The 23566-nt window shown below is 42.8% G+C and overlaps 1 protein-coding gene across 5 annotated transcripts in view; it reads right to left on the bottom strand.

Moving 5' to 3' along the window:
• LOC138299162 (zinc finger protein 614-like) overlaps window positions 1–20005 on the bottom strand; it is a 143072-nt gene extending 123067 nt beyond the window's left edge. For 4 of the 5 annotated variants that reach the window (XM_069237234.1, XM_069237262.1, XM_069237271.1 and 1 more), the window contains exons 1-2: window positions 19808–19964; window positions 3521–3647 (exon numbers count right to left, since the gene is read on the bottom strand). In XM_069237234.1, the coding sequence (XP_069093335.1) occupies window positions 3521–3647; window positions 19808–19897 (217 nt within the window). In that variant the 5' untranslated portion in view covers window positions 19898–19964. Of the gene's footprint in view, window positions 1–3520; window positions 3648–19807 lie in introns of all 5 variants that reach the window. The other variant, XM_069237245.1, reaches the window with a different exon arrangement.
• Window positions 20006–23566: the final 3561 nt, after the last annotated feature.

Below are 23566 nucleotides of genomic sequence, written 5' to 3'. Positions count from 1 at the left end.
GAGAGACGGCACACTCTTCACCCTCGATCAATTTTACACAAAGAGACACCACACTAGTAGATGTCTTCGACTATATGCACTTACAACATGCAGGCAAGACTCTTTGTCCCACTTTCCCCACCAAATCACCTAACTCCAGCTTACCTATCTTATGCAAAACCCATACCGAATGGGTACAGTTTCCTTCTTATACACGAACATATACACAAGCACTGATAACAGAACCCCAGAGAAGTGAAGCTTGGATGTCAAGCAAGATATAGGCACTGATGTATGGAGATACTGTTGTTCCCAAATTAAACACTTATCGATCAGTTACAGACATAAGCTACTCCACTTTAAGTTCCTTAACATGCTGTATTGCATACCACAACACATACAGAGTAGACCTAGAGACAACAGCGCCATGCCCCAGATGCCGCTGTGATCCCGTGGGCTTTTTCTACCTCATCTGGGAATGCCCACCAATCTGTCAATAGCGAGAAGACATATTTAACACCATAACCGAGATAGCAGAAACAGCGATAGAATGCACCCCGCTGCCTGCCCTTTTGGAATACACAAAACATGCACCGAAATTGGCTAGATGACTGGTGGGGTGACTGCTTCTGTTGGCTAAGAAACAGCTGACCTGTCACTGGATGAGAGGCTGTCCACCCAAGATTGTTGGATGGTTAAAAGATGCAGCCCTTTCAAAGCTAGTAGAGGACTATGCAGACCTACAACACCTGCAAGCCCTCCCACGAGATCTCTGAAAATGCTTTCCGCTGTATCTGGCTTCAGAATCGGACAATGCCAATGATAATTAAAGATTCCAGAGCTGACTAACCTACCTGTCTAGACATCCACTATAAGTAGATTTCTTATAAGGCTGTTTGCTATATGGGCTGCGATGTGCATGTACCACGGCCGATATGACTCCTTTCCTTCCCGTGAAGGGGATACTGAGGTGGCTCACCTTTGTACAAAGTGGAACCTCTGATGTTAGCCCTTGCTTGTTGATTTTATTGTGTTATACAACTTAATAAAACTTTTTTTTTTAAAAGACATTTGATTTCTTGGAGTAATATCTATGGTGGTCCATAACAGAAGTTAGCACTTAGCTGCGTGGCTAATGAAACACCATATTAGCCACCGGGATCACTAGGCTTGCTGCAGTGAAAATGGCAATTTCTTGTTTTCACTTTCGGAGGGTGTCACACACAACACAAACATTCCCTTCTTTATAACATTAAACACCTTGCATGGTAAACTACAAAGGCCTTCCGTAGGGGTGGCTCAATAATATCAAAAAGGAAGGTTGTGACTTGCCAAAAGGATTGATCATGTCAGGCTGCCTGACTTGGCTGCGGTTAAAGGCCTACAGTCACGTTTTTACCGGGTCACAGCAGTAGTGGCAAAATTAAGTGACGCAGTACAACAGTGACATTTAACTCAATAACCCTGGGTACTTTTTGTATCATTATAAGTAAATGAAATGAGGCAATCAGGTATTAGCCAAGTATGCACATACTTCGGGGGTCAGAGCACATGAACTGGGGCCAGGACATCAGGTCCCAGTATGCTACAGAGTTCAAAAGACTGCAACATTAGTTAAAAAAAAACTTGGGGTGGGGTTATCCTACAAAAAGGCATCCTTTCCTACACCTAGTAGTGTCTTAGCAGCTACATACTATGACTCTTGAGTAAACTGCCACATTAATGTGTCACTCAATGAGAAGAGTTGCTGCACTGCAAATCAGCCTCTTGTCAAAATAAATATGCTGTGCTGCAATGGCAGATTTAATATTAATAAGAGATATTAGATAGCTGCCCTCCGAAATTAGAGAAGGGCTACAATATTTATCCAGAGCACAAAACATGTAGGGAAGTTAATAATACAAAATAGGGTCAACATATTTGTATTTCGTTAAGAACTTGTTTTTCCTTTACCAATAAACCTGTAAAACTGCTTAGAGAAAATTACTGAGGTGTTTTGTTCACATTTGTAAATCTTGGCATGCTCTTGCTATTTTCGGAGGATGTAGTAGCACTCTGGATAACAATGTTGGCTGTACAGGGCTTGATTGACAAAAAACACTGTTAAAGAGTAGCACATTTGTGAAACATTCACATTGGTGCTCCTAAGACCAGAGATTAGTTATACAGATAGTATTGCCACACAAGTAACAATAAAACAACCTAACTACTTTTTTTTAACCTGCTTTTCTAATAGAATATCTAGCGGTTTGTCTGTCACCTTGGATTTATACAAGAACATTGGTACTTTAGAGGGAAAGCTAATAAACTCCCTTTTTATTAAGAGCGGTTCAACGGCACTGTAGATTTACTCCGAGTGGCTTCCCCCAAAGGAGGTCTAAAATGAGTGAATAATGCCTACCATATTATCACAACGCCCCTATATTAGTTGAGGGTTTCAATCCTACACCAAATATCATGCAAGGGGACTTCAAATTAATTATTTGCGTCACCTGATCATTGCACAGGACCTTCAGGAGAGTGCTGGATTCGGTCAATTTGAGTTCTCTCTCTCACAAGGAGTAAAAGTCTCTCCTAGCCTTTCTCTTTGGTAGGGAGTGTCCCTTTAGTCCTCCATGCCCTAGGCTGAAGGACCAAATGAGCGTAAAGAGGATACGCATACAAACTCTGCTTTTACCAATAACTTGGGCTATGCCTGCTTTTAAAATGACACAACCATTCTGTATGAAAAAAATTATTTCAAGAAAATTGCACAAAAGAATCCCTCCTTTAACAGTCTTTACTCTTCACGAGCAATAAAGTTGAAGAAAAATGCTGTACAATTTTTACATTTCCCCAGTATTTTAGCTGTTAAATCTGACATTATATATATTTGTTTACAATAAACAGGGTCAATCCCGAGTTAAAAAGTATCACCACTTCTTAGTAAACATATGGGGGCAGAGAGACTTCAAAACACAGTGTATATAACATATCTATTTTGTTCAATACACTTGCACAAAGGAGCTTTCAGATGACAATACAGTGCTGTTATTTACTCAGAAATTAATATTTTGGGGGATGCACATGCCTTCATAGTCTCTGTCTATGAAAGCTAAGCAGTTTCACCAATGTAACAGGACAACATGATTTACTATTTTGCAGTTGGCTCACATTTTTTAAAGACTCTTAAGAGAAGTCCCATAGCCATTTTCATAATTGTCCTACCCAGTCCACTTTTAGAAGTGCATGAGAAACTGCATTTGTGGGTGTCAAATTGACTTTGACATAGAAAAAAAATCCCTCCCTTCTACGAGTCTGGGAAAGGCCAAATTTAGGGATACAACGGCTGAAAACGGCCTCAAAGCTATGCATGTTTTAGGCTTGAGGGTTGATGGACTCAAAGTGTAATAAAACATGGCTACATTCAAAATGCTAAACATAAAGTAACAAAAATACTTTTTTTTGCGTCACCATTTAGTATATGACCTTCTCAGTATACAATGTCTTGAATCTACACAAAAGTACTGCCTTTTAATAAATATACATAGTTTACATTTACCCAGCGAGATCAGAGCTTGGTGAATTTCATTCATCACATTTGTGCATAGTTGCTTCTGCCATTCGTGTAAAAGCTTCCAGTCCTCTTCAGAGAAGTAAGCAGCAACATCACAAAATGTAATTGATTCCTAAAAACGGAAAATGGACAAGACCTATTTAGAAACTCACTTTAGTTTGGGCATTATGAGGAAGGATTGACTATAGTCTTAGAGCCCGCTGCAGAAGGCTTTCGGGCCATTAAAGGCCCGAGCCAAAAGCGAGTGCCTTTAACGCTGGAGCGGGCCTTTAATTGCCGGTAAAGCCCGCTACGGATGGCTCTAAGGCCATTAGAACATTCTGCCACTAGAGGGCAGAATGTTCTAATAAATAAAACAAAGTCCTCACGAAGCCCCATGAGGCCTTTGCTCACAGCTGTTGCTGTGAACATAGAGAACATTGGAATGTTGACGCTCGGTCTTTTACCAGCCAGTAATAGCCCGGAGCACTCCATTGTCTGCAATGGAGCTCCCAACATTCCAATGTTCTAATTTAAATTGGATCTTTCTGGGACATGCCTGAGGAGCTCAACTAAAATGGCCGCTTCCACACTGAGTTTACCTGAATCTTTAATAATCCAATGAAAATCTGCTGCTCGCTTCTTTCACACACTTTAATAATTAATGTAAAGGGAAGGAAGATTCAATGCAATTTATGCAATTGTGCTATGCTGACAAATTTAGAAATCGGGCTAAAGGCGTCTGATTAATTTGAATTCTGTGCACAGAATCCGTTCAACATCTTAAAAGACACAAGTTAAATTAATGGAACAATACCTCTATTGTGATGGCAACATTGTACTGAACCCTAGCCAGAGGTATAGTTGTCTAAATTCAATGGAATGGAGATACAGAAGTCAAACCAGGTGGCAGCCTATTATAAACCGCAAGGAATGGAGCTGGTCAAAGTGTCTAGGGCAAGCATGGCCCGAAGTACAAGCATACATACATTTGCAGTGGCAGGCTAGAAAGTCATTGTGAGGTCAACAAGGATGGCTATAATAACTGAGAGGGATGACCCACACCATATGTGCTGACAGAAAGGAAGGCAAAGATGTCTACTACTGCTCTCTGGAATACAGAGACCAACACCGCTTGATTACAGCGTAAGCAGAAGGATTAGTAATTATCTAGCACCGGTTGCACTAACAATATCACTCAGACAACAAATGGAGAATCATGCACTCCCTGATTAGAAGCAATACCTACAGGTGTGTGGCACAACAACCACTGAGCCTTTGATCATGTATCTATCCGCAGAAATGGAGTGCAACCTTAGCAGGTAATGCGCGTAGCATCTCTGACAACACAGGAGAGAACACTGCCTCAGATTGTTTGGGATTCAAGGGAGATTGGCAAAAGACAAAATGAGGATGCAGGTGGTTTGGCTTGTTACTAACTAAGGCAGGACACCTTACGGATACCAGCAGCTTGGGAATATTATCTGCTGCTTCATTCATCACAGTTGTCTGAATAGTTCTTACTTTGTTTGCTTTCACTCCGATTCGGTTATGAAAGAATTGGTGTTATATGAGGTAACTACAGTGGAAGGTTGAGTGTAGTGGAATGTGAGGACGAGGAACGTGAGAGTAGGGGGAACGGGGATTCAGAGAGAGGGAACGGTTGTGAGAGGACTTACTTACGATCTCGGAGGAATAAACCTTGGAACTACAGATTTACCTGTGCTGTCTTTGCTACATTTTGGCGACGAGTTTTTCTCGACGGCACAGTAATGGTGCAACAGGACGTGCTCTTAGTGTACAATACAGAGAAACTGTAATAGCAAGAGGTTCACGGGAGTCGTACGGACTGAAATACGGCAGTGAAGGTGGGCTCTCATTTTTCTGATGTATTTTTTTCTTTTTCTCCTTTTCCTTGCCGCTTTTGCTTCTCATTTTTAAACTGCCGGTGTGGGTTTAGTCGCGTGGCTCCATTTTGAACAATGCGCCGCGCAATGCTCTGTTGAAGATTCCATCGGGTTGCTATGCGCGTCGTGGTATACGCGCTGTATAAACTGTGCCTCACAACCCAACGCGCTATTCGTTCGAGTTGTCAGGAATTGTACCTTACCTGTTTATTTGCCCTGCACTTGAGCACTGCACCTGCCAGCACTTGCTTTTCATTGTGATTTGTTCTGGGCGGAGCCTGGATTCCGGCGTGTAGGCACTAAGAAAGGACTAGTGTGCAATCCCTCCTGCCAGTGTCAATAACGAAGGACTAAAAACATTGCCATTGAAGGAGAATACCGTTCTGATGAAAGTAGATTAACCTTATAGTAATAAGGAAACCGTCACACATTTTTTTTTTTTCTCTTTTTTCTTGTTTTTCTTCTGATATTTTTTTTTTTTTTTCTTATTGGTTTAAAAAAAAAAAAAAAAAAGGAACAGAGATGCAGTTTGAACCTCCTGCTAAATTTTTACAGAACAAAGGAGATCCACCAATGCACTGGACTAGGTGGAAGGAGGAGTTCTTAACGTATATGAAAGCTATCGATGATGACGATATGTCACAGGAAAGAAAAAAATATATTTTATTACATTGTTTGGGCTCTGAGGGGCAGATAGTCTTCAGAACTTTACCCCTAGTACTAATACAAGATCAAGCTGATGGAGAAGTGGACGTCTTCAAAGAAGCACTAATGAGGTTGGAGAAGAGGTTCAAACCTACTGCAAGTCTAGCATTAAATAGATTCAAGTTTTACACCAGGGTACAGCATTCAGAAGAGACATTTGATGAGTTCCTTACAGCGCTGCGAGGATTATCTATACATTTCAATTTTGGTAATATGACTGATGAGATCAAATTATAGTGCATGTGAAAAGTAGAAAAATCCAAGACCATCTGTGGGTTATGGGAGATCCTGAATTGCAAGATGTAATTTCTACTGCGAAAGCTCTGGAGCAATCCGAACAGTGGATGAGATCTGTACAGGATGAAGATAAAGTTAAAAGTATAGAGTCTGAGGTGGTGGTTGCAATGGTGGGTGGTAATTCGAGTGGTAACTCTGGTATCAAGAATACTGCTGTCGGTAGGAAATGGGTGAAACATGATAGGATGGAGAAACCATCATGTTTCTGTTGTGGTAGTTTGAACCATCTTGCATCGTCGCCCCAGTGTCCAGCAGTTGGAAAAGAATGTATGAAATGTGGGAGGTTGGGACATTTTGCTCGAGTATGTAAAGATTTCAAGAAAAGTAAATATGTTGCCAAAGGAAAGATCGCATGTGCAAGTAGCAGAAAAGATGGCGAGGATTGGCAGATGTGTGATGGTGAGCAAAGGGGCATGGTGTTGTCACTCAAGCATGGAGATGAAGTAGTGTGTGAACGATTAAGGCAACCAAGATGTGAGGTACAAATTGCTGGGAGGAAGATGGAGTTAATGTCAGATTCAGAGTCACCTTGGACAATTGTTACACAGGATTTTTTAAGCAAGTTTTTGATGGAATTTGGGATATGACCGATTTAAAGGAACCAGATATTATTGCAGAAAGTTTTGAGGGGGGAACTATTGAGGTGACTGGTTTTATTGAGGCTGCAATCATCTTTAAAGAGTGGTGTGCCAATATTAAATTGTATGTTGCAGTTAAAGGTGTTAATGTCCTAGGGTGGAGAGACCAAGGTAAATTGGGAATAATTTTGAATCCCCGGTGTAGTGAACCTGTTTTAGTTGTGGAGTCAAGGGAGGCTACAGAGTGGATTACTTCTAAGTTTCCACAGGTCTTCACTAGTAAATTGGGCAAATTAGCCAATTATAGCCACAGAATTAAAGTCAAGGCTAATGCTAAACCGGTGATACAGAAACTTAGGAACGTTCCCATCAGTGTCAGAGAGGAGATGAAGCAGATTTTATCAGAAATGGTGAATGAGGGTGTGATAGAAGAGATTGAATCTTCTGAATGGGTTTCTCCGATCATTTTGGCACGAAAATCTGACAAATCCTTGAGGCTGTGTGTGGATCTGAGAGCTGTGAATGCTAGTATCATTGTGAATTGTCATCCTTTACCAAAAATGTATGAAGTTATTAGTATGTTGGATGGGGTGAACATTTTTTCCACACTGGATTTGAGATCAGCGTATCACCAGATTGAATTAACGGAAGACTCTAGACATCTCACTACATTTATCACCCCGCAAGGATTATACCAGTTTAAAAGGATGCCGTTTGGTTTGGCGTCAGCTGCGTCAGTCTTCCAGAGGGCGATGTTTCATATATTCAAGGACATGGACAAATATGTGAAGTGTTTTCAAGACAATGTTCTAATCTTCTCAAAGGATGAGAGGGAACATAAACAGCACGTAGAAAAGGTTTGTAAAGTCCTGAGTATGAGTGGTTTGACCTTGAAGGAGAAGAAATGCAAGTTCTTTTCAAAATCTGTTGAGTACTTAGGTCACACGATTTCGGGAGAAGGGGTGGTACCAAAACAATCACTAGTAGAAGCAATAGTCAATGCTCCTGCTCCTGACAATCAGGAGAAGTTATCATTCACCGGCCTGTGTGAGTATTATAGCAAGTTTATTGAGAATTTTGCTACAAAAATGGAGCCATTGAGGGAGCTTACACGTAAAGTAGTTCAAAAAGCATGGAAAGAAAAACAGAGTAATGCATTTGAGAGGATTAAGAAAGAAATTGTGGAGGCACCTACTTTGAGGCCTTTCTGTGTGGGGGCACAATGTATTGTAACTGTGGATGCAAGTATGTATGGGATTGGTGGTGTTTTGTCTCAGATGTGTGGGAAGGACAAATGGAATGTTACTTTTGCCTCTCATACATTGACTGAGGCAGAAAGAAGGTATGCAGTAATTGAGAAGGAATTGTTAGCATGCATTTGGGCTGTGGAGAATTTGCCGGACTATATTTGGGGGGTCTAATTTTATTCTGCAAACAGACCATAAGCCTTAGGTTGGTATTTTATCTCCAGATGGCCTGGAAGGAATAGTATAGCTGCTGAGGTAGAGCCGTATGGTAAAATTAGGGATGAATTGAATATAGAGAATGAGTTGCTGTTTAAGAATGGGAAATGCGTTCCTCCAAAGGGTATGCAAGAAGTGATTTTGAAACTGGCACATGATGGTCATCCTGGAATGTCATCTATGAAAAGACTGATACGCGCATGTTTTTGGTGGCCAGGGTTGGATAAAATGGCGGACCGGGTAGTGAGGGAGTGCTGTGTGTGTGTGAGTGCAGAGAAAATGTTGAAGACGGTACCTGCTCCTCTAATTCCTGTTCCCTGGCCGAATTCTCCTTGGCAAAAATTGGGTTTCGACATTTCTGGCCCATTCTTTTCTCTTCCGACAGATACACGTTATGCTTTGGTGTTAATTGACTACTTTTCCAAATGGGCAGAGGTGAAGTTAGTTGGCCAGGCGACATCTGCAGCCATCATTGAGTTTTTCAAGGAGGTGTTTGCTAGGGAGGGCTATCCGGAAGTTTTGATTTCGGATAATGGTGTCCAGCTGACTTCTGGCGAGATGCAAAGTTTTTTTAAATATAGCAACATCAAACATGTTACTACTCCCCTGTATGATCCTCAATGGTCAAGTAGAGAGAGTTAATTGTGTTCTTAAGGATAGCATTTTCTGGGCACGAGGATTCGGTGGAGTGTGGAAAGAGAAGTTAAGGGAAAAGTTATGGTACTATCGCATTACCCCGCAAAGTACTACGGAGGTGAGTCCGTTCAGATTACTTAAAGGAAGACATCCGGTGTCTAAATTGTGTTCGTGGTGGTTTAGGAAGAAGCAGAGTAAGGACTGGGAAGAAGTCTCAGTGGAGGAAATCAGGGAAAGGGTAAGGAGGAAACAAGAGAAATTCAAGAAGAGGTATGACGACAAGTGGAAGGTGAAAGAACCTAGTTTTGTAGTGGGAGATTGGGTGAAGGTGCGTGAGCCAGGTTTCGTGATGAAAGGTGCGGCTAAGTTCGGAAAGGCTTTGAAAGTGATAAAAGTTTTCAAAAAAAGTGTTGTTACTCAGGACGGTAAAGTGTGGAAGGTGAGTAGATTGGCAAAGTGCGTATGGAATGGCAAATACCAGGACGGAAGTTATGGAACAGATCCGTTGGTTAAGTTTGGAAATGGTATGCGGTCTGTTGAATGTATAAATGAAGGGGTAGATCATGAACAACAGGAGGTTATGGGAAATGGGTCTGGTTTAGAAGAGACTGGTGAAGGAGTGACTATTATGGAGTTGGATGATAGTGATGTTAATGTTACTATGAATGATAGTTCTGTTGCATCACGGGTAAAATCCAATGTCAGGACAAGACGTCAACCTGCCAAGTTCAAGGTCTTTGTTTAAAAAAGAAAGGGGAAAAGAGGTGAATTCAAAACTTTTATTTACAATGTTTTTACTGTATTTTAACTTTTATTTACAATGTATTTACTGTACAATGTATTTACTGTATTTTTAATGTTTTTTTTGTTTTAAGGAGGGAAAGTGTGCTATATGAGGTAACTACAGTGGAAGGTTGAGTGTAGTGGAATGTGAGGACGAGGAACGTGAGAGTAGGGGGGACGGGGATTCGGAGAGAGGGAACGGTTGTGAGAGGACTTACTTACGATCTCAGAGGAATAAACCTCGGAACTACAGATTTACCTGTGCTGTCTTTACTACAATTGGCGTTGCAGGCCTGGATCTTAAAATATGTTCAACAAGACCGCTTTAGAATTAACAACCATGCTGCTGGAATAGCTGCTCTCTTCCAATTCTTTCTATAACTTCAGCATTCAGATCTCATAATCTGAACCTTTTCTCTAAGTGCTGCAGTTAAACAATTTTTTACCTTAAAAGGCATGACATATTGTACCTGAAGCCCATGTTCTACCAACGACATGGGCATACACTGCTATACCAACGTCCTGCTTGGTGCATTATTTAGAATGATAATCAAGTGACAGGCTAAACCAGCTGAATTTGATACTTGTTTTGTTCCATTTAATTCCTGACAACCAGCCTCAATAGATAGCTGTTTCTGTCCTTAGCTTACTTTCTGATTTACGTCATTCTTTTGGACCTCTTATAACTACAGGAAATCATAAATGCTAGTATTAGGAAACACCCACAAGGGAGAGTATTAAAAATAAATACATCAGGAGTGTGACAAAGCAAAATTATTGGCATTTTTCATGAAACCTAGGGAGGTTCCATGGACTCAAAGACAACAGGAAACTAAGCAAGGTGGTGGCTTACTTACAGAGACATAAGGTTGATATTACAATATTACAGTAGATGCACTTAGCGCCAGAAAGCAGAGTTTTAACGCAGCACAAGCTGTGGGCCAGTTTTGCGTGGCGGGTTTCACAACACGTCAGGGGAGTACTTATAAGGGTGCGGAAAGGGACAGGGATTCACCTGCAGGATGTAAGTGCAAATGCAGGTTGTAGGTATGTAGTTGCTAAATGCTATACAGATGACTTAGGGGTTTTCTTGATTGGCATATATAGCCCTAACCACGATGATCTGCAATTTTATCACACACTTAGAGCGTAGACTACAACAATGTGGTGACTTACCACAAATATGGGGCGGAGATTTTAACTGCGTGCTCAACCCTGATCGGGACAGGTCATGGGGGCCCCCCGAGAAGAGCCTCAGCGGCAGCACAGTGTGTCAGTGAGATAATGCTGCGCGACGGGCTATTAGATGTCTGGAGCTACAAGCACCCAACAATTCCTGGATATACACATTATTCATCAGTGCATGACATACACACTTGTATAGATTACTTGCTGCTCTCGCACTCCCAGTGATTCTGGAGCTGCATGTGCTGTTCCCACCAGTATACTCCTGGCAGTTTCCTCCAAACTCAATACTGGACAGAGTATTTCAGGACGAACTGGGTCAGGCTATAGAGGAGTACTTTATGACAAATACTGGGTCAGTGGCAACATTTGCCACCATATGAGAAGCCCTAAAAGTATATTTAAGGGGTGTCACTTTATCTAAGTACACCGAGGTATTGTGGTCCCTGCACAGCTGTCTTCAACTTGAGATGGGGAATGACAGGGCAGCTTTGAGTGCTATTTGAAATAAGATGGAAGAATATCAGGAGGTAGCCCAAAGTGAAATGACCCACATGGGAAAGCATGCAGTGGCGCTTGTATATGGTGAAGGGGAAAGACTGAAAGGGCCACGCTGGTGGTGCTCATGTGCCCTAAACGGGAGAATGATATAATACTGCAGATCCAAGATCTGAGTGGGACAGGGCAGGTAGCACAGTGTTTTTGTAGATATTATACAGACTTGTACAGGTTATACCCGTGGTTTGATGAAGAAGCTGCCACTGACTATCTTGCCCACATAACTATGAAGTGGCTCAAGACGGAATACAGCAAGTGACTAATGGCCCGCTGCATCCAGAAGAAATTTGGGCTGCTCTTATAGACATGCCATCTGGTAACGCGCCAGCACCGATGGGCTTACGTTGGCCTTTTATAAAGCTTACCAAGATCAACTCATACCACACCTAGTCACCCTCTTTGAGGAGATGGCCGCTGATGGCTATATGACCCCCACTATGAGCGAAGCACTTCTGGTTATCCTGCTAACGGCAGGTAAATAGGCAGACCTCTGCTTCTCGTATAGGCCTTTATCACTCATGAATGTAGCTACGAAATTATACACAAAAATTCTGGCCAATCAGCTTTTGCTCCCCTGCTGCTGGAAGTGGTGGGTATGGAACAGGCAGGATTTGTACCAGGATGCAACGTCTCGTATAATCTCAGAACATTATTCGGTGCAGTGCAATATTTAGACCCAGAGACCAAAGTGCTGGCAGTCTTTCTCAACGCAGAGAAAGCTTTTCACTTGGTGGAGGGAGTTTTATGCAGGCGGTTCTGTGCTGAGTCAGGGGAGGGGGTGGGAACTTTTCCTCCAATTTGTTAGAGTGTTATATGTGCAACCGATAGCGCGAGACAGAGTAAATGGCACTGTCATGGTCCCTATCACTATCGAAAGGGGGGCTAAGCAGGGATGCCCCCTTTCCCCCCTACTCTACACACAAGTCTAAGAGCCATTGGCCTGTGCACTTCGGGAATACCACTCCCATAGGGGTCTGTGATTCCCCCATTACACCCCTATTGTGTCAGCATACTCAGATGACACTTTGCTATGCATTAGGGACCCTGATCGCAACTTAACACCAGTGCTGAGGGAAGTGGTCGGGTCGAAAAATCCACTCGACCACTCGCATTGGCGAGTCTTATTTGATCAGGTTGAGCTATTCTTAATACTTACTCGTTCCTTCTGGCGAGCTGACACTGAACAGGTGTTCTGCTCAGTTGAAAAGCGGAGGGGCAATAAAAGATGCCTTTAAATCTTGTTCTTAAGTCATATTTGCTCTGTGTTCACAGACAGAGGTCAAAAGTCAGTTTTTCTTACAATTAATTTTCCTTCTAACTAAAGAGTTCCAGGACTTTGTAAGGTGAACTGTGTGACCTGCTGCTTAAAATATAAAATGAAAGGATATAGAGTGTCAGTTTTTTCCTAACACAACATTTAAATGGCTAAGTCAACTGTGCAAACATTTCAAAATATATTTCAGTAGTTGTAAAAGCCCTTTTTTATATTTCTGTGTGATGAAAAAATATTTGAATACGATAAAAACAAATTAGAACTAACCTTCCTGCCCCAAGGCCCATTTGGCACTGAGAAAGGCGGGAAAGTTAGTATTCAGGTAGGTGTGTCCACACCTCAGGTCAGTACCACTGTGAGAAAAGACCCCTTTTTGACATGGTTAGCCCCCAGTGTTTGCATGATGTGCCCTAGAAGTTATAGTGCCCAGTGCCCCTGCTACCCAGGTTCCCTGGGCCAGAGCTCTTTCCCTAAAACTGTTGTGATGCACCGGATACACCCTTAACTACCACCATAAGTCCCTACTAAATGCCCCTGTGGGCATCAGCACTGATTGTGCCACCCACTAGGGCCATGCATCCAGATGCACCCTGCACTGCCATTGAATGCTGAGGGTCCTGGTGCAAACCTAAAACACAACCTCGACATGGCACACTGCCTGTGTGCCCTGTCCACCACACACAGCATTTAATATGGGTACGACACCCCTCTGGCAGGCCTCACAGCCTTAAGGCAGGGCCCTCCATATTATATGAGCAATACGCCTGTTTGTGTTCTTGCCAAACCTGGGACATAGTGAGTGAACAGAGCAGCCATTTAATACATGTGCTGGACACTGGTCAACACAAGTTTCCTAGCTACATGATGGCCACTCTGAACCCTGGGTTGTTTGGCATCAAACAACTCAGAATGATAAATCCAAACTGGTACGAGTATTGGATTTATACCCAAATGTACCCAGGGGTCACCTTAGGAGGTGTCCCCTGCAATAGCTAACTGCCCTGGGACGGTTGCTGACTGGTCCTATCCGACCTGCCACCTCCAGACAGCCAACATACAAACCTTGGTGAGATCCCTGTCTCTCTGGTTTGTGAAATGGTGCCCTTCCTGGATGGAGGAGCTAACAACACCCCTCCTTAAGGAATGTGTAGTGCCCTGTCGGTGAGGTTTAAAGGGCTACCACTCTTGAAACTCGACACCCAGTCCTGCTGCTAGCAGCAGATGACCTCCCCCATTCTAAACCCCCACTTTTGGCAGGAGCCAAGGCGGTAAACCACACAGAGGGTAGGAGTAGTGGCCCCACCTGGCATGTACCAGCCCTAAGGTGATGCCTGCGAGGTGGACACTCCATTTCATTTTCCTCCATCTTAGATGGAAGGAAAATAGCCAATTAGTTTAGGGAAGGGACCCTTCTCACAGGAAGCGGTCACTATAGTGGGTGTAGCCACCCAAAGGTAAATGTCCCATTGGATACTACCAGGTACCCCTAAAACGCCCACTAAAATCAGTATTTAGAGGGCACCCCAGACCAAGAAATCAGATTGAAAGGACACAAAGAAGACCAGCACAAAGAAGAACCAAGGCACGAGAACTGTGGACCTGCTGCCTCAAGAAAAGACACCAAACCCTGCATGCTGCACCCAGGACCCGACAATCGCCACTGCGGAGAAGCTGGACACTGGACTGACCTCAAGAAACTCAGAGGACCTCCAGGCTTCACCAATCTCCAGAGAACTCCCTCCAGAGTGGAGGTACCACTCTGCAACAACTCAAGAACCAGCAACCCAGTGAGGGTCACTTCACTGACCGGCCGATAATTCCCGAACCGGAAGTTGCAGCTGGATCCAACAACACACCGACAACCACAAGGACAAACCTTGCAAGTGTGCAAAGTTTGGTGGCACTGTACCCTCCAGTGGCCGGACCATATGAATACCCTGGGTACTGGTCAGCTGACGTCAACTGGAGCTGGAAAAGGACCAGGAGGAAGCCCTAGTCGAGGGACTTCATGAACACTATGGGCCTCCAGTCAGAATCCCCCTTTGTCCTGTAAGTGACCTTCAAAGAGACCTACCTCCAGATCCAAAGGGCTTCTTTGCGCACAGCCTCTGGATCACCGATTAGCTCTGCACCCGGCTGCCCTGTGCCCTGCAACAAAAAACCAGCTGTGCCCCAAGTGTTCCTCACCGCTTGCGACCTCGACACTCCAAGGGGATCCCAAGGCACCACCTTTAAATTTGCAAGAACAGATCTTTTCCAAGTGGTCCCCCTCAGCGGCCCTGCACCAGCTCCAAAAGACTTTTCACTGCTGCTCCCACCGGAACCCGGAGCCACCAGAACTTCTGCAGCTGGCACAGCGTGCCCCCCAACGACCTCGACCAACCTGCAAAAGCAGAAATTGGTAAAGCAACTATGTGATTTTATACATATTTTTTAATGTGTCTTCCTATTGATTCCTATGGTTCGTAATTTCGTACAGAAAGACTGCATTTATTAAAACTTAATAAAATAATATCTTCAAAAGTACTTAACCAATTTTGATAACCTTGGTCTTAACATGTATCTAAAAATCTGAAGTACTTTTATAAATTGGTCTTGAGTTATTCCTTCAAATGTGTGAGCTGCATGTTTGATACTGTGAGTACAACAAATGGTTTGCACTTCTCCAAGATTAGCCTAACTGCTTGACCAAGCTACCATAAAATTTAGAGCAATAGGTGATCTAGTTTTTAACTCTGGAAAAGAATGTGCGGTTGCCTGGACCCCCTGCACAGTGTGCCTAGTTTTGCAAACTACAAAGAGGGCCAGCCTCCTACACCCACCCCCTAAGGTGAGCTAACAAATGTGGACACAACATTGAGAAATATACTATCTTGGTGTTGGCAGTATCAGGAACTCTGGAACAGGGCTATGCCCACTTCCCACAGGAAGTGGTCATATTGGGGTACAGTGACCTTATGGGTAAGTAGCCCATTGGCTACTACCCTACACTCCTCTAAACATCCCTAAATTCAGAAAATCAGATTCCTGCTGACCGACGAAGAAGGGCATGTAACAGCCATAAGGGCAAAGACTGGGGAAGAAGCACCTGACCTGAACCAGCCCTGCCAGCCTTTCTGCTGCTCCCACTGAATTGCTCCAAAGTTGTTTTGTCTTGCAGCAGTTGTGCCTCCAAAAGCCTAAGAGGACTGCCTCCCTTCAACAAAGACCCAGGAACTCCTGTGGAGCAGCAGAGCTGCTTTACTGCATCTTGCAGGCACCGCAAGAGAACTGTGAGGACTCCGACCCGCTGAAAACCCAACCCTGGAAAGCACCACTGCACCCGTGCAGCTGAGCCCGAGTTGAGGTGGACCAATGGTGCCAGCATGCTCCCCAGCCCTCCAGAGACAAAGCCCACCTTGGACTTGCCCACTGTGGACTCACTGCCGCCACCAGCAACTGCCTGCAGGCCCTCTCAGCCGCGAGTGCTCCCAGTAGAGAAAACCCAACGCCTCAAGACACCCCTGCGCCCATTGCCCCTGGCCAGTGGAGAAGAGGACCTAAGGTGTCCCCACATCTCCGAGCATCTCAAGATTTGAACCCACTTGTTGGTTCACCTCGACTAGACCTCAGCCAGCCATGCAACTTCTTCCCAACCAGAGTGATCCCTATTGACTATCATTGGGCACCTGATTCTGTACTACACCTCTGCACCTGGCCGCCCAGTGTAACCCATTGGTGTGGGCTTGACCCTTGCCCAATACTTGCCTTAAGTCCAGGAGACTGGTCCTGTAGATTGCTATACTATACTATACCTGTATGCAGTACTTGTTTTTCTTCCATAGGATAACATTGCCGCAGCTGAAACTCCCACTGTCAACTTTTGAAACACTCCTCTCTGATAAGCCCAAGGCTGCTCGACCAAACTATTCCCTAAAACAGCACATTGGGATTGCTTGAGTAAGCCCCTGTCCATTGGTAAGGAAACTCATGGACTCTTTGCACGATATATCTCATTTTGATATATCATATAAAGAGCCAGATTCCTATGCTCCCCCCTTATATCAAACTAAATACATACCGTTAATCTTAGTGGTTCAAGCAACATACTCTCAGTTCCCACATATTATTCCTACTCCTGTCCCTCGCATAGCTCCTCTTTTGTTTAACCACTCCCTTTGATGATCGAGACAAAACTGTAATGTAATTGCAATGGGAGTCTGATCTTCAAACTTCTTTCATAATTCATATACGTGACAAAATTTGGATTAAAATACGGAAATCCTCTAGGGCAGCTAACGCCTTTTAAACATAATTTTTTATTTATAATATTCTCTTGATCACTCCTGCTGCTCTACATAAACTTAACCATAGCCTCCCCTCCTCCTATTGGTCCTGCAATAACGCTTCATCTGACCTTAAGCATATGTAATTTAAATGTCCCTATACGCACCAATTTTGGTTACAAGTCTGGAAACAGATAAATGATATCTTCCACTCACATAAACCCTTTACTTTCAACAATATTTTTCTTGGGGGTATTTCAGAGGACTGGTCTTCTCACTCAGAGAATGTTTAGATACTCAATTTACTTCTTGTAGTTGCATTTCAGCAGATTACCAAAGCATGGAAGGACTCTGCTAATGTAGCTTTTCAAGCTTGATGGTATGATTTCTGCCGCAACAACAGACTTGGCAGAGAATACATCAATACAATTGCCCTTGCCGTCCAAAGAGACCTTCTTTGGTTACCTGTGATAAATGCCCTGGATTCCTCTGCAAACAATGCCTGCCTACATAACCCTTGGATTGAAGAGGTATCTAAATCTCCACGGCTCTTTATTTCCAGTATGGATAATTGATATAACCTGTTGTTTCTTGTCACATTTTGATGCTTATGTTTTAAAAAACGATATTACAGATGTGTAACGTTTTCTAATACAATATAGATGTTACTTTTCTCTCTCTTTCTTCCTCTTTATCATTCTAGTTTATACTTATTTTCTAAAAACGTAATATGTTCTATTATATTTCGCACATCATACTGTATTTATAAGCTTGCACTTTTATCTATTGTTATTTGAACTACTAAATAAAATGTATCTTTTAAACTAAAAAAATAAATAAAAAAAACACCAAACTGTTTTGTACAACGTATATATGTACAGAACCATAGCTCATAGTATTTAAGGCGTTAGGATCAGTGGATGGATTTGCTGCAGTCCCAGTCAATATACCATACACATCTATTTTTGTGGATTACAGACTCACTATATTGTGTTATATTGCATTACAGAAATATTGCAACCACTAGATTGCATGATAAATCTAGGTGAGTAGATTAGGAGTTAATTATAGGAAATATACACTTTCCAAGATTATGTCATTACAGGTGGTTAGTGCATGCATTATTTTATAGGTTGATATCGGCCTTGGCATAGCAGAATGTGTCACTTTCACAAGCACTGAATTCCTCCCCCCCCCAAAAAAAAAAAAAAAAAAAACTGGACAGAAGATGACCCCTTGACTGATTAAACCTGTCTACTAGAGAATGGAGGTTAATATGTAAGGCCTACTCTAAAGAGAAGAAACTGAAATGTGATCCTTGGAGCTTGGGAAGTACACAATTTGATATGGCTTATACAAGACAATCATGCAAACCTCACTGCTAATTTTAATGAGCTTGCTTGATGCATGCAACAACAATAGGTTGATGAATGGGATGCTTGAATTAATCTCAGCTTTTGGCGGTCGCTCCGGCCACCATCCAGCCCACTGCTTGTCATCCATGGTGAATCCTTCCCAAAATGGTGATGGCCCTATCTAGAAGGGAACACAATCAACCATAGACCAGTCTTGACCTATCTGAGCCTCCTCAGTAGGGTGCAGTTTGAGTTCTGTGGTAAAATGAGTATGGAACCCACATCTGGATATACTTTTCACACTTAAGGTGTCAAATGGAACAAACAAAGTGGTGGGTGGAATGCTTTAAATAATTATAGCCACTGGCTAGTGCTATGGCTGCATTTGAGTCCAAGGATTTTCAGCCCTTCCTGCACTCTAGACAGAGGCCTGTCTTATACAAATTAGTACTGAACCTGCTCCTTATGCATGGTCTATCTCAAACTGCTAGGCGAGGCTCCCTCCAAACGGGAACACAAGCAACCCCAGTTTAGTTTCGGCATATTAGGGCGCTTCAGGAGAGTGCAGCTTGAGTCCTACGGCTCCAAACAAATAAGGTAATAGCACACGGTTTACAACTACAAATAATATGATCTTTCATCCTACTGGCTGCTATGGACCCCGGTGGTGGAGAAGCGGTGGAGTGTTTGAAGAGGCCTCATGTGAGGTTACAGTTTCCAGAGGAAAAAAAACACATAGTATGTAGGTTTATGGACTCAGCGCTAATGTTGGAACTGGAGAAGTAAGTTTGAGTTCTGGAATCAGCTCAATATTTAGCCATCCTGGGCAATTCACTTAATGTCCCTGTCTAAAATAAACATTAATTTGATCTTGTGCAATGTAGCTGGTGCTCATGGTAACTGCTCCAATGCCTTTGGGTCGAGTTCACGCTACATACAACCACAAAAATATACGGACGATTTGTAAATGTGGACCACTTTTTTTGGAGTGCTCGGCCCTAATTATAATCCCGGTCTAGCCCAGATCGCTGGCTAGTGGTAAACGGCAGTACCCTCTAGGGACACTGCCGAGTAGCCACTGATTATCATAGGTGTACCTTATGAAAAAGACATAAGCAAAGCAGCTCACGACAAAGTATTAAGTGTCACAAATGAGAAATTAAATACAAATTTGAAAATGTTCCGGGCAAACTAAAACTATTTAGCGTAACATTTGCATAAGCCAATTTTGCCCACATACTGATTATTCTCCCGACGATGCCGTGTTCTTTAGAATATTATCACTCACCTTTTCTGAAGCCAGCCAGGACATTTTCCCCACTGGCTGTATCAATATTATATATTCTAGGTAACAATCCGGTTGAATGCAGTTTTTCATACAAAACCGTGGACACACAGCTCCCTTTTCACGATCAAAGGGAACAAGGATGTTATTGAAAGGGATGTAGGCGGGGGCAGTCTAATGAACTTGCTCAGAACAGAGATCACTATTCACTTGAACATGCGTATACGTAGTTGCAGGAGCGCTCCGTGAAAGAGTGCAGTATGTACCTATTTCCTGTAAAACAATGGAAAGAAAAGAGAGACTAGGCTTTTTGAAGTTTTTTTTACGGTTCCCCGTAATCGTTGGAAATTCATTGTAATAGCAAGAGTTACATCTTGAAAAAAATTATTAGGATACATTTCAACTGCTCATAACCTTGAAACTGTGTTTTTTTAAAGATATGATAAAGCTATTGCATAATTGTTATACTAGACTGCAACATTATACGTTAGTATTCTGTGTAAATAATAATGTATCCACGATTATGCAAATATTCTCAACACTACCAAGTTTTCAGTATGCATATTCATAGCTGCCTAGTTTGTCAGGTCCAAGCATCATGTCCTGCTCCACGTTACGTTTTTTTTCTTTGAAGTCTGGCACTTGTAGTCCTGTTTTATAATGGAATAAAAAGGCCACAAGTCCCAGAATTCAAAGAAAAAACCTGGACTGGAACAGGACATCAGCGTGGACCTGGGAAATGTGGCAGGGGTGTGTTTGACATTTCCAGCCCTGCTATGTGCCACACAGCAAAGGTATAATTGCTTGTCCATTCACCAGCACACTGAAGAGGGGTTTTAATAAAATGTATAACTATATTAACATAATGTGATTATCAGGTAGTTGAACTGAACAATATGTCGAAAGAACTGTATTCATGCTAATATTAGTCAATGTAGGCATCAAATTGAAAATGGAAAACTCTGCTTGCAGCCATCTTTCAGCATACATTTTTTTGTTTTATTTTACACCCAACTGATTTATACATGAATGACCTCATAAACAATATTTTGAAGTGCATTGCCTAAGACTCAGTAACATACTGCTTTACTGTTCAGCCCTGCCAAGTGTCACGCATTACGCTTTAGTCTATTGCATTTCAGTGTCTGTCTCCAGGTGACAGCAATGAAATTGAATTCCACGCATTATCATCACCTCTTGGGGTCAGCATTCAATGCTGGAAGCGTTAGACACCATGGCAGTTTACAGTCAATCCAGACTGCCATGCAGTATAGCGCTTCCAGCAACATAAGGAGTTGATGTGGCACGTCGGCTAGAGATGCTGACTATGGAACTGGGGAACCAGGTTGGTAACTCTGCATCCGCTCTTCATCCTGTGATTCTGGGCAAACCACTTAATCTTCCTGAGCCTACAAACATGAATTTGGCCTTTTGTAATGTAACTGGTGCTCATGTAAAACCCTCCAATTCCATGGGGTCGAGTTTGCTATATGTAAACAAGCATTGGCAAAGCCAATAGGTCTCTCTTATGTGAGAGCTATTCGCTTTGCCAATGTTTCTTAACCATGTTGTACAGTAGCATGGCTAAATGTTAGTGGAGTGGAGTGGAATAGAATAGTTTAGAGTGAAGTGGCAGTGGGGCAGTCAAGGAACAAATGGAATCCTTGGCAGCTGTCAGGATTGGTCTTGCAATGGTGCTCAGAAGCCTTACCAAAATAAATGTTAGAAAGGTGGGATCACTTTACATTTAATGAAATAATACATGTTGAATGTTGATGACCAATGCAGCAGATCATGCTTTTTGGAGGAAAGGTGCCTAGTGTTTTACTCCTGTCTTTGACGCCTGAATTGCTCCTAGGTTAACCCAATTGGTGTAATACATACACCAGAGACAAAAATAATTTCCACAAAAAGGCATAGGTGTCATTTAGTAAAGTCACAGTGTAACATAATAATAATTATTGTTCCAATCCTCACAAGAGGCATAGGTTGGCAATGCTACGTAGTGTACTGCATAAACTTTATCACTTCATTCAAGGGACTCCAACATACTGCTGTGGGGCTCATCCTATTGGTACTTAACCTCCCACTTTTCTCTCAAGTCATACTAACACTATGCTTCATAAAAAATCAATCCACTAGAACATGAAGATCTGCTAAGCTTCATGTTCTAAAATTCAGATGGTCCAGATGAGGTGGCTAGGCCTTCTCACTCGGAGCAGTGTGCATTCCAAACCCCCCAAAAAACAGTTATTTCAGTAAGCCTACTCAGCTTTTGTTAATACTTCTAAACATTATTTCCCATCTGTGGATCTCCTACTGCCAGGAGATAGTTTTGTGGTGTAAGTGTGCCTTACAAAAATAATCCCATAGAAACTAACCTCCCACATTACTCCTAGCGCCACACAGGAGCCCAATTCTATATCAGGACCAGAGGCTCCGATTATGCTTCTCTCTTTACTGCATAAATTAACAGCAGCCAATGACAGTAAAACATGAAAAACTACATCAACCATGAACCCCACATTCCATCACAGTCACATGCTCCAATCACCGACAACATAGACCTTTAAGAACCTAAGTAACCATTTTAATATCCTTTCTTTCTTTGCTGCTCTTCAGCCAGTTAACTACCCCTTATGCTTCATAATTATTGTGATTAAGTTTCTATTATATGCTGTTTCTATTTTGTTCCGCTTACATGGTTATTGACTCGGCTTGCTTTGCAACTTAGTTGGTTTCCAGCGATTGTTTACATATTCATTGAAAACATTGGCTCCTCGATTGGGAGCATGTAACTCTTGTGTGTATTTATATAATTTTTCTTCCTTTCAGCCTCCTGAGCCTGCAATCCCTATGCGCGGGGTCTACACTGAGTGTCGCAGGAGTGGGTGTCCCTTGGGACTCCGAGCACTCACGCGAATGTGCAAAGCCGCTGTGCTTTGTTTAAACATAGCAGCAGAGTAGAAAGTCAACGTTTAGCTGCGCTTTTTTTCCCTTAGTGGCCATATCAGGTGATTGTGCTCTATTAGTGCTCCCTTGATACCCTGAGGCATCGGTGTATGCCCAGGGTAGTTATAGTCCATAGGCTCTGCCTAGAGGACTGCAGCAGGCATCTCCCTCGACATCTTATATTCTGTCTTCGCCTGCCAGGTTTAGCACTCCCCCTGACAGTAACTTTGCTACCTTGATTTGTTTGCAGGTCTAGTGCCTTTATATCGCCAAGATATGGCCAAATATGATCCTTTTGAGGAAGATTTGAATGAAGACTTAGACATGCAGGCCTCCTTTGAGAAGAACCCAGTTGAGGCACTGGATAACAGCGTCCAGGTATCAGTGAATAAGGCCCTGGTCAGGGCACTAGGACCTGTTATTACACACTTTAGTGGTTTTGCCAGACAGCAGGGTTGGCTTCTCCCCTCGCTCCTTCAAAGGATGCTACTGGCCCGGCTACTAAATCTACTAAAGGAAAGACCAAAACAAACAATGGCCTCATTCTGAAGTGTTTGAACAACTGTCAGCAAACGTCATGAAGGAACATGGTTGCAGCGCTCCTCAACTGCAAGCTCCTAACTATGGGGACTCAGTCAAACAGTCTGACACTACTGCTACTGATTCTTCCACACAGGCCTCAAGTGATAGTGAGCAGGAGGATGCCACTGGTCCTAGTAAGAGGTGTTCTGGTTGTCACTCTGATCCAATTCCGAACCCCACTAAGGTTCTAACATTTAACCCAGCTGATGTCATCCACCTTCGAACCTC

Source organism: Pleurodeles waltl, chromosome 1_2, assembly GCF_031143425.1.
Source record: "Pleurodeles waltl isolate 20211129_DDA chromosome 1_2, aPleWal1.hap1.20221129, whole genome shotgun sequence".
NCBI classification, from domain to species: domain Eukaryota; kingdom Metazoa; phylum Chordata; class Amphibia; order Caudata; family Salamandridae; genus Pleurodeles; species Pleurodeles waltl.
This window is presented reverse-complemented; position numbering and strand designations above follow the sequence as displayed.